At 38.7% G+C, this 18,981-nt stretch overlaps 1 protein-coding gene across 2 annotated transcripts in view; it reads right to left on the bottom strand.

The window, feature by feature from the left end:
- The window catches only part of LOC106064769 (uncharacterized), a 43,882-nt gene that overhangs the window by 17,151 nt on the left and 7,750 nt on the right, over positions 1-18,981 (bottom strand). For both annotated transcript variants that reach the window (XM_056016682.1, XM_056016683.1), the window contains exons 4-11: positions 17,959-18,059; positions 14,566-14,721; positions 12,914-13,075; positions 11,323-11,381; positions 10,213-10,335; positions 5,718-5,899; positions 3,590-3,759; positions 1,946-2,041 (exon numbers count right to left, since the gene is read on the bottom strand). In XM_056016682.1, coding sequence (XP_055872657.1) covers positions 1,946-2,041; positions 3,590-3,759; positions 5,718-5,899; positions 10,213-10,335; positions 11,323-11,381; positions 12,914-13,075; positions 14,566-14,721; positions 17,959-18,059 — 1,049 coding nt within the window. The remainder of the gene's footprint in view (positions 1-1,945; positions 2,042-3,589; positions 3,760-5,717; positions 5,900-10,212; positions 10,336-11,322; positions 11,382-12,913; positions 13,076-14,565; positions 14,722-17,958; positions 18,060-18,981) is intronic.

The raw sequence follows: 18,981 nt of genomic DNA, 5'->3' as shown, positions 1-18,981 counted from the left end.
AGAGAAAGAGTTAAGTGTACCAGGCTTATTCTCCACTTGATTTTAACCTATTTTATATCAATGCAATCACATCCAATAGACGAATCATGACCAGTGTCACCATAGATTCTGTCTTTATTAAATCTATTCTATTCATTTTCCTCGAATATTTTATCATTGAGTTACGTATTTTTTCTACGTGCATGCCTAATGAGCTATTTGTATAGACGCCTATACCTGCATCTGATCGATTTCAAGCCGTGTGAGAATCTCTACTAAATGCTTTTAACTAAATGCTTTTAGGCGGGGCCTAATCGTCCAAAATTTCCTCGGCCTGGTTGTTGATAACTACTGCCAAGCTGGACTGTAACACCAACTTTCTCTACTGCTCGACGGCAGAGGAATAGAGAAAGACGGTTGACAGGTCTTGTGTGGAGCCCCAACGGTTCAACACACTATGGGATAGGTGAAGGTGAAAGTATTTTCATAGGTTCCAAATTTTATAAAGTCCAAGCAACATCCATTTTAAGTTTAGGAAAAGCCCAACAATTTAAGTAGGGATTTAATTCACGGCCTGGAATCAAACATTTCTAAAGATATGGTTGTAACCCTGCCTTGCACCAATAAGAGCGGACTATTCAACAAGAAAAGGAAGACGCTGGGAGAGAAGAAAGAACAGTGTATCACGTGATTGTGGAGAGTCTGAATTATTGGAAACTAAGGAGACGTCTTCCTGAAGACTGTAGTAGGGACCTGGAGCAAAGCGTAAAATGATGTCTTTGGTCGGTATTCAGGTTGCTGGTGAAAGGACTGGTATTATTAGTCACAAGATTCTTCGAATGTGTGTGTCCTGGTAAATAATAACACTTATTTATTTACTGAAGAACTTCGCTAAGTTACCTGCCTCAGGTTTACAACAATATTGACACCACGAAGCTAATAACTAGTCACCCTATTGTATTTTGCTTATAATATCATTTCGTTAATGCTGGTCACTAAAGTTGTAAGGCAGGCTCTTGATAGGAAACCTGGAAGAAAAGGAGGGAAGAGGGCAGGCCCAACCAAAACCTGGAAGAAAAGGAGGGAAGAGGGCAGGCCCAACCAAAACCTGGAAGAAAAGGAGGGAAGAGGGCAGGCCCAACCAAAACCTGGAAGAAAAGGAGGGAAGAGGGCAGGCCCAACCAAAACCTGGAAGAAAAGGAGGGAAGAGGGCAGGCCCAACCAAAACCTGGAAGAAAAGGAGGGAAGAGGGCAGGCCCAACCAAAACCTGGAAGAAAAGGAGGGAAGAGGGCAGGCCCAACCAAAACCTGGAAGAAAAGGAGGGAAGAAGGCAGGCCCAACCAAAACCTGGAAGAGATCTGTCGATTTTAGATGGCCCGAACAGATAATAAATGTCAACTTGTGGAAGAGATTCAACAACCATTTGCAGGCAGGATGTTGATCGCAATCCGGACGGAAAGATAAAAGTGGGCAGGACCAAACAAATTAGGAAGAGGTCAGTCATCATCGATGCTGAGGATACTAGACTGACGTAGTGGCATATAAGGAAAGCGTCCCAGAACCAAGTTCGGCGTGGAGGTGTGCAGTCGGCCTTATAACCCCAATGGGGCTCGCAGAAAAAAAAGTAAATAAATATCTTTATAAACAATACTGAATGTACTATATCAGTAATACTGATTTTGCTACTACTAAGCCTAATATATAACATTTACTGAAACTACTATGAAACTAATATAGAACCTACTTACTAATACGGAGCCTACTGTTTAAGTAACACTGAACCTACTATGTAACTAATACAGAACCTACTTTTATAATTCAATTGAACCTACTATGTAACTAATACTGAAACTACTAAGTAACTAATACTGAATGTACTGTATCAATAATACTAAAAATACTATGTGACTAATACCTAACGTAATACTTTTTTTTGATCCGCCACAGGTCAAGAAAGTGTAATACCTAGAGATAGGTTCGCCATCCATTGTTATGTTGGACAAGGCGATTTTTCTATATATCAAAACCGCCACTGGATTTGTGAAAAGGTGTTCTGGAACTCTTAAAATAAAAGGGTAAGAACATATAAAAATGTATTAGCTTATGTGATGACGCTATCATTTAAAAGCAATCTTACAGATACTTATAAAATTATATTAATTGGGAAATTGGTTTAAAGGCCTATGAATAAAATACAATAAATCTTTAATCTTTCCATATTGATGATGTTTTAGTTCAATTCCTAATGGAAGAAATTTTGTGTTGTGTTGCACACGAACTCAGAAGCGAGCCACGAGGGCCTGCCGATGTGTCTCCTCTTTTAAATGAGATGCTTGCTATGAAATGAAGGCTTAGCGTGACCTTGACGGAACGAATATGATTGTATGATCACACAATCTATGCTTAAACTACTGCCCAAATAGGGGGTGGGGGGGGGGAGGAGTTAGCTCTAAGTCACTGCCTTTTTTCTGTAGTCCATTCCTTTAATTGCCAGAGTCTTAAGTGTTTATGGCATCTACAATACGAGATACAGTGGTTATGAATAACACCATGGGCGTAGCCAGAGGGGGTGAGAGTTTTGGGTAACAAGCTTTTTTTTTTTGTTGTTGTTTTTTTCTGCTATATCGCACATTGATGGTAATATATTGATATAGGGGAGGGGGTAGAAAGAAAGAGAGATGGTAAAAGAGAAGGTCAATAGGTGAGAGAGAGAGAGAAAAAGAGAGGACGAGGAAAGTGAGGCCGTGGGAGACAATGAGAGAAAGTGAGAGTGAAAGAGATCAAAAAACGAAAACTAAAGAAAGAAAGCGAACAATGAAGAAAAAGAAAAGAGAGTGTGAGAGAGAGAGAGAAAGAGAGAGAGAAAGAGAGAGAGAGAGAGAGAAAAGGAGAGAAAAGTATGGTGTGAACCATTGTTTTATATACATTGATTTTCGTTGGTAAGCTAACTGACTTGTTCCGCTCTACTGTCACTTCAAATCGAATTTATACATAACACATACAATAGCGGACGAAACATAAAGGAACAAGAATGTAAAGAAAAATATTTTTAAATCCTTTAAAGAAAAAAAGCGTATGTAAGGAAAATAACTCCGCACTTACAACAGTTTTTTTTTTTTCAATAATGTAGACGCTATTTCTTTTATTTGATACCTAGCCAAATAATTACTCTCCAAAAATTAATTGATGAATGGGCTCCTTCATCTTTTTATTGATTTATGTTTTGTTTGTTAATAAATAATTGTTCTAAGTTTTCAATTTGATTCTAGCAAGGGTGAGGGAGAAATGTGTATAATTATTCAATAGGATGAAAACCTATATTTAATCGTATATGATTACGGATTACATTCCCCTGTTGGTATCAATAGTAATAATATAGCAACAGTAATTCATTGACTAATTGTTTATTGTTTTTTAATTTAATTCTTGTCTTGACTATGCCAATAAATAAAAATGCAAAGCTTTAACTTTTCCGAGAACGGGTGTCAGAGTAAAAACGTGTACAAACATTTTAACTAGACAGACAGACAGACATACAGAGTTGATATAAGCTTTGTTTAAAAAAAAAAATTAAAATTAAATTTGCAGCTTACTCTAGTAGTTACCTACCTAAATAGGTATATAAAAAAGTATAATCTCATAGGAACAACGAGGGTCAAGGCCGCTTCTCCAATGTCTTGTGATGCCGCTGCTGACGTACTGACACAAGCAGACACAAGGGTAAAGAGCATCATAATAGGTCGAGTGGAGGTGATCAGGCGAATACTGTTGTAGCGTATCTGAGAGAAAGGGGAAATAATTAAGAAAACAGTGGCGTTCCCCCCCCCCAAAATATCACAAAAATTCGCAACTAGAATGATGCTATTTACTATTACTTTTTTGCTAAAGAAGGACGTGTCGGCGCCGTCGTGGAGTTGCGGGAGTTTCTGGTTCCGCCTTTCCGTGATGGGTGTCTTTAACTCTTTCTCTCCTAAACGACGATACCAACGTTGATTCCACCAGAATGTGATAAATAATTACGGAGAGAAAGAGTTAAGTCAGGTTATGTTAATGTATAAATTATTAAATGATAGATATATGTTGAAGCTTGTTTGTGTTTTTTGCATTCTTAAAGTAAAGTTTCCCTTTCAGACCTTGCGGTCTATGGGGCAGATGATGTTAAGGTCATCTGTTTCTATGGTCAACGTTTATGTGGCCAGAACAACGACCAGCCTCTTCTACTTTCCCCATCTAAGGTCCGATACCCTAGGTGAGCCCTAAAAATCCCAGTCTTTACCAAGATTCGAACCCAGGACCCAAGGTACGGAAACCGAGTGCTGAACAACTCAGCCGCCGCGCCCCCGTTGTATATATTACTATGTGGTTATGACTTGCAGCTTGCGGGCCTTAAGTTTTTTTTTTTTGTTTTTTTTTGTATTACTGATCTAGATCTTTGTATTTAAGTCAAACATCTGGTGTTGTTCTGTTATTAATTTTTTTTTATTATCGCACTAAAATGAAAGTGGAACAATGGGTTTAACTATTAAGCCGAAATTCATAAACTATTTGTACATTCAGGTCTGAAAGTGAACATTACATTACGTTGTCTGTCATTTGTGAATGCTGCCGTGTAGTAAATTAAATGAGTAGATATAGTCCTATGATATTAAAAAGACATGAAATGGGTTTTGTATTTCATGAATAAAAGATTAAAATAATAAATGATGAAGCAAAAGCCACTGTGACAAAAGGCGGAGCTGTCTCTGAATCCAACTATCTTTAATATTATTAGTCAAAAGCTACTTTTTATTGAACGTTGCAAATGCAGATAGACTAGTGTAGTTTCAATTTTGTTCTTGTCCCATGAGTAACAAAACCAAAGCCATTACATTTAATGTTGCAAGTTCCTGGCGTCAGAAACGCCTAATAGACTTAATCTATGTATCTATTCTGTAATTTTAGATTTTAATATATATATATATATATATATTTCAAAACTAAAAGTAAACTTAATTGGAGAATGCGTGAGGGAGAAAAAGCGTTAACATTGAGGGGACTAAACCCAACAAATTGAGCAATATAAGTGAATAATGACTTCATTAAGTTTCATTGTTGCTATTAAACAAAATAATGAATTACCAAGTGTTGAATAGGGTTACTTTTTTTTATTGGTTCGTGCGTTATTTATGTGAATGAATAATTGTGCGAAGTTTCAGCTCGATCCGAGAATGGGTGTGGGCGAAATAACGTGTACACACTTTTAACCAGACGGACAGAGTGAGTTTATATAAATTTTATTTAAAAAACAACAACTTTTTCTCAAGGAACTTCGCTTATAGTGTTTGAGTCTGGCTTTGAACTGGGGCCTCTACAATGGAAGTCCTACTTATTTTGTCATTGAGCTATTCATTCGCTTATAAACAAAAATGAAATGTTAATTAGTCTATCGTTACTTTAAACGCACGACCTAATCTACTACATTACTCATGATTACTGTGATTATTGTTAAGTTTTGCCGCTTCCGATTTTGTAAATTTTCTAAGGATACTACACTATTAAACACGAGTAATTTATTTATTTATAAGTTAATTCTGTGATTCATGTATGTGGTGTCGTTGACAATGAATAATTGAGCATAGTTTCAACTTTATCCAAGCATGGGAAGTGTACGAATACACTTGTAAAAGATTTTCACCAGACAGACAGACAGACAAACGGAGCGACTCGATAAAAGCTTTAAATAAAAGCGAGAACTTACAATGTGTACGTCGCCTTGTTTTGCCAGAAAAAAATTCTCCCCTCGAGCTCCCTTCTCGCCTGCCAAGGTCACGTTCGTGATGTCGTTGCTGGCGAAGGCCGTGATCTCTCCCTGGGCGATTCGATTGGGGATGATAAACATAATGAACTCAGTCCCGTAGTACTCCGTAGGGGGAATGTTTTCTGTGAACCAGAGAAGGAAATGTTTTCTGTGGACCATAAAATTGAATGTTTTCTGTGGACCAGAGAAGAGAATGTTTTCTGTGGACCAGAGAAATAATTTCTGTGGACCAGAGACAAGAAGTGAAGAGAATGTATTCTGTGGACCAGAGACAAGAAGTGAAGAGAATGTTTTCAGTGGACCAGAGAAGGGAATGTTTTCTGTGGACCAGAGAAGGGAATGTTTTCTTCGGACCAGAGACAAAAGGTGAAAGGAATGTTTTCAGTGGACCAGAGAAGGGAATGTTTTCTGTGGACCAGAGAAGGGAATGTTTTCTGTGGACCAGAGAAGGGAATGTTTTCTGTAGACCAGACAAGGGAATGTTTTCTGTGGACCAGACAAGGATTGAAGGGAATGTTTTCTGTGGACCAGACAAGGATTGAAGGGAATGTTTTCTGTGGACCATAGAAGGGAATGTTTTCTGTGGGCCATAGAAGGGAATGTTTTCTGTGGACCAGACAAGGGAATGTTTTCTGTGGACCAGAGACAAGGATTGAAGGGAATGTTTTCTGTGGACCAGAGACAAGGATTGAAGGGAATGTTTTCTGTGGACCATAGAAGGGAATGTTTTCTATGGACCAGACAAGAGAATGTTTTCTGTGGACCAGAGACAAGGATTGAAGGGAATGTTTTTTGTGGACCAGAGACAAGAAGTGAAGAGACTGTTTTCTGCGGACCAGAGACAAGAAGTGAAGAGAATGTTTTCTGCGGACCAGAGACAAGAAGTGAAGAGAATGTTTTCTGTGGACCAGAGACAAGAAGTGAAGAGAATGTTTTCTGTGGACCAGAGACAAGAAGTGAAGAGAATGTTTTCTGTGGACCAGAGACAAGAAGTGAAGAGAATATTTTCTGTGGACCAGAGACAAGAAGAGAAGAGAATGTTTTCTGTGGACCAGAGACAAGAAGTGAAGAGAATGTTTTCTGCGGACCAGAGACAAGAAGTGAAGGGAATGTTTTCTGTGGACCAGAGACAAGAAGTGAAGAGAATGTTTTCTGTGGACCAGAGACAAGAAGTGAAGAGAATGTTTTCTGTGGACCAGAGACAAGAATTGAAGGGAATGTTTTCTGTGGACCAGAGACAAGAATTGAAGGGAATGTTTTCTGTGGACCAGAGAGAGGTAAGGGGAATGTTTTCTGTGGACCAGAGAGAGGTGAGGGGAATGTTTTCTGTGGACCAGAGAGAGGTGAGGGAACGTTTTCTGTGGACCAGAGAAGAGAATGCATTACGACCACAGCATTTCTCACATAAAGCGAAACAGTACCATGAATATCAAAGCTTAAAGTCCTATAATGGTTGGGGCTAACGTCAGGACCCAAGAAAAGCCTACAGAGGAATTTCTATTAGAGGTAAAAAATGAAGCAACCCGCACAAATCTTCACACTTTCAACTTGACTTGAAGGTAAAACCTTTTTTTTTTAATACAAAATAGACAGGTTCACAGGAAAATAAAACAACGCTCCAGGAAAGTAAAGAATATTTCTTCCTTTACATTTCCAATTTGGAAAGTTGATATATATATATATATATATATATATATATATATATATATATATATATATATATATATATATATATATATATATATATATATATATCATATGGCTTCCTTCAGTCGCTTAAAAGACTATGAATCTTCTCATTGAAAGGAGAGCAGTGCCTGGGCATTAGCTATGGTTTGAACGATGTGAACCACACATCGGTTCTCCCCTCTCCACGCAGCTGATGTATCCAAAGGAACGGCAGTGCCTATACAGTTTGGCGTCAGCGGCGTCGCAGGTGTAGCACTTGGTGCTGCAAACTGCTTTAGGGTCACCAGCTCCTAATTTTTCCTCAGGGTTGACTCCCGAAACCTTTCTCATGATTGGGTATAGCTGCAAGGCAACAGAGGTTTGAATTGAGTTTTCCTTCTCCTAGGTGGGTAGCCAGCCATGGCTAACGAGCCCCTCCTGCCCGAAGCTTACTGGTTAAGGCGCTAGTTACTCGCCTTTGCCCCTCTCTTGTTAGTGAGAACAGTTCCGCCGAACTCAATATTTGAGCCGCACGTGAAGGCACTGGCGGATCCAGAACTTTGGAGTGGGGGGGGGCGATTTTTTTCGAAACCCTAACCCTAACGCCCAGTAAACCCTAACCCTATGCATAAATGCATATATATATATATATATATATATATATATATATATATATTCGATATATGAGAATAAAAATAAGACTGTTTCTCAATCTTTGGCAAAAAAAAAAAACCAGTCATGTTGAGGCCTTTCTCTTGCAAGCTTGGGGTCTGGGAAAGCGCTGTAAGTTTTATCGGTGGGGTTAGGGGCGAAACGAATTCTCGTGACATCTACAGCTCATTGATTATCAGTGGAGTTCGGGGCGAAGCCCCGACACCAAAAGCGTTTTCTTGCATTTTTCACGGCTAAAACGCATTCTCCTGACATCTACAGCTCATTGTTTATCAGTGGAGTTCGGGGCGAAGCCCCGACACCAAAAGCGTTTTCTTGCATTTTTCACGGCTAAAACGCATTCTCCTGACATCTACAGCTCATTGTTTATCAGTGGAGTTCGGGGCGAAGCCCCGACGCCAAAAGCGTTTTCTTGCATTTTTCACGGCTGAAACTCATTCTCCTGACATCTACAGCTTATTACTAATTAGTGGGGTTCGGGGCGAAGCCCCGACGCCAAAAGCGTTTTCTTGCATTTTTCACTGCAGAAACGCATTCTCCTGACATCTACAGCTTATTATTTATTAGTGGGGTTAGGGTCGAAGCCCCGACGCTAAAAGCGTTTTTTGGCATTCTTTACTGCAGTAACGCATTCTCCTGACCTACAGCTCATTATTCATTCTATTATAAAGGACCTTTTGAATAATGTGGAAATATATGCTAATATGAATTTATAGTCCCTTAATACATTGCAAATACAACCGATTTGTTCTTTGAAAAGATAAGATACCCAACATAGATTAAGGCTTTGAGGACCTCCGCCGAAAAAAAAAATTCGATTAATAATATTTAATAAAATGTAAGCATAAATTGTGAGTTATAGTCCTAAATTTATTTAAGTAGAAAAATATGAGATAGAGTAAGGTTGGAAAAAGTCGACTAGGAAAAGATTATATGGCTTTTGAACTCATCTCAACCGTGACTGTTATATTGAAAAATTTCGTTTGAATTATAAATTTTCCAAAGCAAAGTCTTTCTTAAAATAGTTATGATAAATTCATGTGAAATTACACAAACTCTGTCTGGAAAGGGGAAGGGCGGTAAAATGAAAACGATTAATCCTCGCTCCTTTTTATAATTTCTGCTAATGATTGCATTTTGCATAAAAGAATAGAGGTTGGGTGACTCGATATAAGAATTTACTTTATAGCATATATAGTGACAGATTTTTTTAATTTTGTAATTTCTTACTATAATACAAAAAGAAAAAGTATTGATTTGTCCGATGGGGGTAAGGGGATCGCATGTAATCGCACTTCCACCTGTTTATATTAGGCCTATATAGATATTCGACAAATTTTGTTCACATACTATGATTTCTCCATAAAAGTAGGACCGCCCCCCCCCACCCAAAGGGTTTAGATGGGAAGGGCAGTAGAGGTATTCGCTCCTCCCCTTCCTATCGGCCAAAGATGAACGACATAATATGAAGACCGGTTAAAATACCAATAATAAGTTTTAATCACATAGATATTTAATTGATTCTGTTAGCAAGCTGTGATTTCCGCAAATAAATAGGACCGCCCCCCCCACTCGAAAGTTTATGGTTGGAGGGGGCGATTTGATGCCATCGCCCCCTCCAGACCCCGCAAATCGGCCAAAATACTATAATGGGGGGGGGGCGAAATAATCTAAAAATAGGTTGAAATATAAATAATTAGTAGATATTATTAACATAAGTAATAAATTCGTATACAAATTGTGTGAATTCTATACTAAAATTCGTCCTCCCCCCTCCTTCGGGGGGGGGGGGGTCGGCCGAGTGGGGGGGGGGGGCGATCGCCCCTACCGCCCCCCCCCCCTGGATCCGCCAGTGCGTGAAGGCCAGGAGTTGGACAATATATATATATTGTTATGGCACGATTGGGAATGATTTATTTGTCTCGGAAATAGGGAAAGTTTTGACTTAGTGACAATGACGTGATTCTGTCCATAACCATTGCCCAGGCTTTTCATTTATTTAAAAGAGATTTATCTCTATTCAGTAAAAGAGGTCATAGATAGTTACTTAAACTTTCTATCAAGGACCATGACTTTCGAATGTATGATAATTTACCTACTGCCATATCTTGGCTTGTTGAAATAATTTCCCTGTCGTTGTTGCATGTGACCGATAATGTCTCAGAAAGACAGCTGCCAGATATCACACCCACTGGCTCCTTTGCCATAATTCTGGTGCCTAAGGAAAAAAATAATGAAAAAGGCAATATAGATATATATTGACGATAGAGAAAATTATCTTTGTACTTATATATATAAAAAAAAAAGGTTCCACTGTCGAAGCAGATAAAAAAAAACGACTGACTGTTTTCAAATCGCACTGGGTCACTAGCAATAATTCGGGGTTCTCAACCTGTGGGTCGCGACCCCTTTGGGGGTCGATTGACGATTTGCCAGGGGTCGCCTAAGACCATCGAAACTATGGATTGTTATTGTCTATTCTTCTATTGCTATGTGTGTGTGTGAGGGAGGGGGGGTCGCGACAAAGTGAGAAATTGTAAAAAGGGGTCGCTTAGCTTAAAAGATTGAGAACCGCTGCTCTATGCCCTTGTGAGCTCTTTGCATTGCTTAAACATGAACGTTTAACGTGTGTATTTGAACAATTGAAAGAAACTCCAGGGATTAATTAAGAACAGAATATATATATTTAATAAAAGTAAACAGAATTAACTTATAATGTATACAAATAACGCGATGAACTGTTGAACTATTCAATACACAACAAACTATGAAACTGTCTTATACTGTACTTCCACGATTAGTCTCAAAACTCAGGCCTCCGACAACAATAACAATCTGTCCAAGGACGTCACAACAATGGACGAAAGAAATAACAATAACAATAACAAAACAACAACTATGAATCGCTTACTCTTTTACCCAGGATTCTCCAGTATATTACCCATAACACAACATACAAACACAATCACCATAGCCCTATAGATTCAACCATACTAAAAACACAATTCATCGTTGTCTCCCTTTAAACAGTATCTCCTGAGGGATTTACTACACAGATGCATTACTTTTATCTCCCTTGCTGATGAAATTTAAATTTCCCAATTTAAAATCAGGAGCGTATATATGTGGTACAAGTAAGGTCTGTGACAGTCTGTCCATCCTTCAATTCAATCATGATTGAAAGTTTATTACCGTAACCACTTACCTAATAATGAACCAAATTTGTCTGCTGGGTTACACATGGACACAGAAAACGATTCCTTCCTGCATAAGAAAATTAAGCTGGTGACTATGTACCGTAGAGGAACGGTGGCTGAGTGGTACAGCGCTTGGCTTCCGAAACGGTGGTCCCGGGTTCGAATACCTGTGAAGACTGGGATTTTTACTTTCGGGATCCTTAGTGCGCCTATGAGTCCACCCAGCTCTAATGGAAGCCTGGCATTTATTGGGGAAAAAAGTAAATGCGGTTGGTCGTTTTGTTGGCCACATGACACCCTCGTTAACCGTGGACCATAAAAACATGACCTTTACATCATCTCCCCCATTGATTGGGTCTGAAAGGGGGGAAATTTAATGTTTTGTTCATCTGATGTTATAGAGATAAGTGGGCCTTATTTTTAATACCTCATTTGTTTAACTTTGACACTACATAGGGGAAGAATCCCTTGAGGAATTATTGGCATGATATGGCCTACACTTTGCCAATGTGCAAACACCAAAATATGAAATATGACTAACATTGTAAGACATTCTTCAATGTGTAGTGGGGGGGGGTAGGAGGTGGAGTCCAACTAAAGATGGACAACTCGATAATAATGGACCGGCCTCTCAGTATTATGATGAGAACAGCTGCTGACCGGTATGAGTGTAGAGATTCGGTTACACAACTCGATAATACTATCTTATGACGAAATTCAAAGAATCGATAACGACCAGAATTATAACTGTACCGTCACAATATACCGTCACAATATACCGTCACAATATACCGTCACAATATATATACCGTCACAATATATATATACCGTCACAATATACTGTCACAATATACGTCACAATATACTGTCACAATATACCGTCACAATATACCGTCACAATATATATACCGTCACAATATATATATACCGTCACAATATACCGTCACAATATACGTCACAATATACGTCACAATATACCGTCATAATATACGTCACAATATACGTCACAATATACCGTCAGAATAGACCGTCACAATATACCGTCACAATATACCGTCACAATATACCGTCACAATATACGTCACAATATACCGTCACAATATACCGTCACAAAATACGCCACAATATACCGTCACTATATACCGTCACAATATACGTCACAATATACCGTCACAATATACCGTCATAATATACGTCACAATATACGTCACAATATACCGTCACGATATACCGTCACAATATACCGTCACAATATACCGTCACAATATACGTCACAATATACCGTCACAATATACCGTCACAATATACGTCACAATATACCGTCACATTATACCGTCACAATATACGTCACAATATACCGTCACAATATACCGTCACAATATACCGACTCAATATATATACCGTCACAATATACCGTCACAATATATATATAAACCGTCACAATATACCGTCACAATATACCGTCACAATATATATACCGTCACAATATACCGTCACAAATTACCGCCACAATATATATATACCGTCACAATATACTGTCACAATATACCGTCACAATATACCGTCACAATATACCGTCTGAGACAAGCCAAGACTCACTGTTGTAAATTAATCTTGAGAGAGTCCCCGTTGGTATATACTTCGTTCCCATAGTGAATCTCAGAGGACGACGGCTTATCCGAGCCTACGGCAGTGGTTATCTTGAGTAGGACATTTATACGGTTGTCATTATTCGTAGTGACGATTATCGTTGGGGTTGACCTATTGAAAATCAAGAGAAAGGGAGGGGGGGGGAACAAATCTGGTCAACACGCAAAAGAAAATAGCTCAGGATTAATATGGAATGAAACAAAAGAAAAAAAACAAAATTAAAGTCCATTAAAAAAAAAAAAGTAAAAATAAGGGGAATAACTGTACATTTACATCTATATCTCTCATCAATGTTGAAGCTATTTTTCTTTTCGATATCACACAAAATAATAAATTACCAATAATTAATTTCATAATTGTTGTTGTTGTTGTTTTCTCAGCTTCATGTTATTTCAATCTATAATTGTTTTATACTTTCAAATTGATTTGAGAAAGGAGTTGCACAAATAATGTACTCAAACGTTTTTACTCGACAGACTGACAGACAGAGTCAATAAGAGCTTCCTATAAAACAAATATTTTTCATTTAGAGCCTGAATTTTTCTACATAAAAAAACAACAGAAATAAAGAATTGCGAATCTTCCTTGTATATACTCCTGCTAGATATCATAAGGTGAGCTCTTTAAAGTATTGTCCTATTTCGCATAAGAACTACTAGGAGAGTTATATGAACTAATTGTTATATTTTTATATTTTTGTTACCAATGTACACATTTCATGTGTGTTTTTCATGCTCTAGAATTCTTGGCCCTCTCTAACCCATTCTCCATCTTTTTACAAGGCTTTTATAAACTCTGTCTGTCTGTCTGTCTAGTTATATTGATTATACGTCATTTTCTCCAGTATTCACTCTGGGATCCAATTAAAACTTTAAAAAAAACATTTATTGTCCCAGAGAAATTATGAATCAATGAAACAATTAACCAATTTCTTTATAAGTTTGTGTTAATTAATTAGCTTTTTAAAAAATGAAACTTATATGTTCTATCGTCTGCGACTGCGAAAGTATATGTATGGTTCTTTCTCTTATAAAAGCTTTGTTATTGTTTTTATTAAGCTTTTAATATTTTGCTTATTTATATTTATGTGTGGAAACGTATAATTGGAGTGGGGATATCAGCGAAAAGACTTCTGTGACTCCTTCAGGGGGCCCACCAAGCACAACTTTAGCTTGAATCGGGACTCGAACTCCAGCCCACTGGATGCTAGGTCAAGCGTTATATGTCACTAAATCACGCATGATAGATATCTAAACTAATGTTTTCAAGTTAGAAACGGGGCCTCTTTATATTGAGCCTTAAGAAGAAGTGTCGCTTTACTATTATTATTATTATTATTATAGCTTTAAAATAGCGCTAGTTTCATGCTAATAGCATACTCAGAGCTCTATGGCTCAATCTCATTTGTGGACCAGTGGGGGTATCTGGGAGAAGGTTTTCTGTGCTGCCTTTAGGCGCTCAGTAAACATAACTCTTCTCGAGTCGGGTGTTGAGCCTCGAGACCCCTTCACGGGTAGCCATATCAAGTTCAAGCGTATTGACCTCTCAACAATCACGTTTGACTTTATCGAATAGGTAGCGTGACAATTATCAGTACTCACATTAGCGTCATCGCAAAATATTCACGGCCCCAGGAGCTTAATGGTATCATCGTTATTACAGCTACGTTGGGTGGGTTCGCATGCAGGACAATATACAGGCCCAGCGCCACTCCGGCTGCTACCTCGTAAGTAGTTTTTTTACCGATTGGAGAGATCCTGCAAAAGATTTTTTTTGACAATGAACTCTATCTCTCCGTAATTATTTTCCTCGCTCACAAGGAATTATTCATTGTTTTCCCATTTGTATTTCGCTAGCCTGTTAGGGTTAAACTTAAACACTTTTTTTTTTAAATCAGACAATGTTATACTTGATAGTGATAAATGCCAACCCTTTTTATATTACACAAATCCAAGTTTATGAACCCAAAAGAATTAAGTTTATTTATTGGGGGTTAAATCAAAGATGGTATCGTCAATCAGACGAGAAAGAGTTAATAGATGTATATATGCATAGAAAGTAGGATACTCTTTACCAATTATAGGGCAGAAGATGTCGACTGCTTCAATGGCCGACAGTTAACAAGTATTAGAGTTGGGCGGACCTAAGGGCGTTCTAATAAATGAAATGCATACATCATAGTTTCTAAAACTATCAACCAATGGAAAAGTAAAGTTTCCCCTTTCAGACCTTACGATCTTCAGGATACATGATGTAAAGGTCATCTGCTTCTGTGGGTCACGTTTAACGAGGGTGTCATGTGGCCAGCACAACGATCAACCAGCGCTTTACGTTTCCCCAACTATTTTCAGATATCCATTAGAACTGGATGAACTCACGAGGTGCCCAAAGATCCCAAGATTAACAATCCCGCTCTTCACCAGGATTCGAACCTGAAACACCCGGTTTGGAAAGCCAAGCTCTTACCGCTGAACCACAGCGCCTCCCAAATGGGAAAGTTATGCAAACAAATTAGCAGCGTGATGGCTGAGTGGAAAAGCATTTAGCTTACGAACCGACGGGTTTATTTGAATCCGTTAATTGTAAGTCCACCCATCTCTAATGGATACCTAATTTAAGTGTAGGAACAATGTAGGTTGGCTTTGAACACATCATCAGCCCCGAAAGGTCACAAATGTCTGAACATTATTTAGCAGTGAAAGTTTTAACGTAATGAAATATATGATAATAGTTTGGCCTTATCTATTGGAATCATTTCATTTTATCAAAGGGGCATATCATTCAGATGAAATTAACCTTGATACACAGCTGCGGTCACAGGTTAGGCACCAAAGGTTGTTGCACTTTCAGCCTTACTTCTGCTTCTGTTGTGTAGGGCATCTGCAATCCGGGACCCTTCCTTTATGTACTCTCTCCATGTGGACCTATCCCAGTGTCACTTTGACCCAATTTTTATTGTCTATTTTAGAAGAGCTTCACGTCGCGTTGGCATACACGAGCATGGGCGTAGCCAGGGGGGGGTTCTTGGGGTTCAAACCCCCCCCCGAAATGAAATCACCCCCCCCTGGGGGGGGGGGACGGAATTAAGTGACTGAGTTTTGCTTTCATTTGTTTATTTTAGGTGAGATTTTAATACTAAATCATCAGTTTCCACAGCACAGCCGAGGCAGTTTTGAGTTAAAACCCCCTACAAGGGGGTTTTGAGATTTAAAAAAACACCTATCAGGGGGTTTTGAGATACAAATCCCTCTACCAGGGGGCTTTGTGTTTAAAAACCCCTACAGGGGGTTTTGAATTTTAAACCCCCTATCAGAGGTTTTTGCAGTTAAATTCCCTCTTCTATAAAACAAAACAAAAAAAAATGCAAACAACAATCCCCAAATTCCAACAGCACAGTTGAGGAAGATTTTGATTTTAAAACCCCCTCCTAAATTTACGATAAACCCCATCTTCAATATAAAAAAAAGCAAATTACACACTCAAAATTCTATGAGCGTAGCCAAAGGGGTTTTGAGTTTAAACCCCCCTCCCCTCCAGTGAGGGTTTGAAGCTAAAAAGTACCTCTTCAATATAAAAAAAAGCTAATTACACACTCAAAAATCTATGAGCGTAGCCAAAGGGGTTTTGAGTTTAAATCACCCTTCTCCAGATGGCTTTTTCTTTAAAGTTTAAAACCCCTCCAGATGGTTTTGAGTTTAAAATTCCCCTACAGAGCGTTTACAGTTGAAAACCTCTCTCTTCAATATTATTTTAAAGAAAACTACAGTCACCAAATTCTATGATCGTAGCTAAATGGGGTTTTGAATTAAAAACAAAACAAAAAAAAACTCCAGAGATTTCTTAGTTTAAAACCCCTCAACAGATGATTTGACGAAAAAACTTTCCTTTTCGATATAAAATCTAAAGCGAAATACAGGCATGTAATTCCAAGAGCGTAGTCAAGAAAGGTTACAAATTTCTACCAGTGGCTTGGGCTCCATTAATAAAGTGTGAATAGTTTTCTGCCGAAATTGAAAATCATTAAATGTGTCTCAACAAAGATGCCTAAGACAGATTTTAGGAGTCAGTCATAGAGATCGGGTCTAAATCAAAGAAATCATATGCCGAACTGTGAGTCGAATCCTTAGTAAGGTTGTGACAGAGCGTCGCATGTGGTTTTGCGGGAAAATGCGCCGAACGGCGCGAGAGGGTCTAAGTCAGTAAGAATAGCACATTAGGTTTTTGAAATAAAACTTTTTAATAGCAAGATAATGCACTGTAGATACCTCAGAATATGCATTTTGTTGGCTTTCAATACCAGAAATAGTGCTCGGCGGAGGGGCTTCGCCCCGCGCTGGGGGAGCGCTGCGAACTCCCCCAGACCCCCTTGCTAGCAAGGGCGGGGAGTCTACAATAAACAATAAACGTCTTCCGAAAAGGTCAGAATGTAATAAAGATTAATTATGTACACACACACACACACACACACATATATATTTTTTTTCCGCGGGGGGGGGGGGGAGAGAGTTAGGGGGAAATCCCCCCCCCCCCCCAAACCCTCCCCGAAAAAAAATCCTGGCTACGCCCATGTACACGAGTATACCTTAGCAGTGGACAGTGTCTCTCCTGCCTTCTGTTAGATTGCCATACAGAATGACATGTTGAAGTCGACCTTGCGGCATTAATATAAAATATTTTTTTACGACATTGGACCTATATTATTTATTTGACATGTTTTGAATGTTCCTTCAGATTTTTACGGACTGGAGGAGGACTGGCAATAGCAGAATTCAGGGCTCGGCCCCGAACTATATGGAAGACAGTTCAGAGCGTAAGCCACGTGACCAGAAAGCCATCCATATACCTACACTGTAACATAAGCGGCTGTAATCAAAAGTCGTATGCTACACATGTATTGTACTAATTCCCTCCCCCCCCCCCTTTTTTTTACCGCTTATTTACATACGTAAAAATTTTACAAGTTATAATTTTGGTGTCAGAGGCTTATTTCGTACCCTTTTGGGACATCAATAGAATAAACTGTAAAATCATTTTTGATCACTTGTAACCGCACTACAGTTGTGTTGAAGTTCGGTCCGTAGGTGAATACACTAACCTGGTGACAGAAAAAGCAGATCAAAAGATGTTTTATACATAAAAAACGTTATCTTATCTTATCTTATATAATACAGACGTTACTTCAAAAAAGAAGATGATTACGTCCTACGCGTCATGCATTTAGTCATGCATATTAACCAATGACTTATACTCTGCCAAGTCACTGGTTTTCCTGGCTAGCTCAGGCAACCCATTTCATGCTGTAATAGCACTAGGGAAGAAGGGGTATTGGTACAAATTTGTCCTAGCATATGGGACGAGAAATATGCATAACATATGACATTGGAAAGCATGAAACCAAAATAATAATTATAAAATATATAGTTTTGAACCTTACACCATCTGCTGTTCATAATAATTTTTGTATTTCGTTATATACCAAAATACTGTATTAAAACTGTCGACCACTGCCTGCTTTCTTCTATGGAGCATCATGAATCCACCTAATTTAAACTAAGGCTTTAAGCTATTTGGCGGCTGAACCAAAGGTAGACCTCAGATGTGACGTATTGATGATGCGGGAGGCAGATCTACAACAGCTTGGGCTTAGGGCGTGGAGACTAAAAGGCCCAGGAGAGATCTGCATGGAGGGATGTGTTGACGCAGGCCAGAGCCCCTCCATAGGCTGCAACGCCACTGTCATGGATCTAAGCTATTTGAGATATAAGGCCCTTTATTGGTCTACATATTATATGTGCTAAATCTAAGACAACCTATACGGATAAACTCATTTACTATTAGGAAGTATATTGACAGTAAAATAAAACACATTACTCTTGACGAATTCACTCTGACTAATAGGTGGCGTCCCTAAGCCCTAAGGCTACGCTATAGGTTGTGTAACTTTTAGGTACATTATCACTGTACTGCATATCTTGTTGTGGCCAAACACCCAGGGCTCAGGTGAAACCTCACCAGTT

The sequence above is a fragment of the Biomphalaria glabrata genome, chromosome 18, assembly GCF_947242115.1.
Source record: "Biomphalaria glabrata chromosome 18, xgBioGlab47.1, whole genome shotgun sequence".
Taxonomy (NCBI): domain Eukaryota; kingdom Metazoa; phylum Mollusca; class Gastropoda; family Planorbidae; genus Biomphalaria; species Biomphalaria glabrata.
This window is presented reverse-complemented; position numbering and strand designations above follow the sequence as displayed.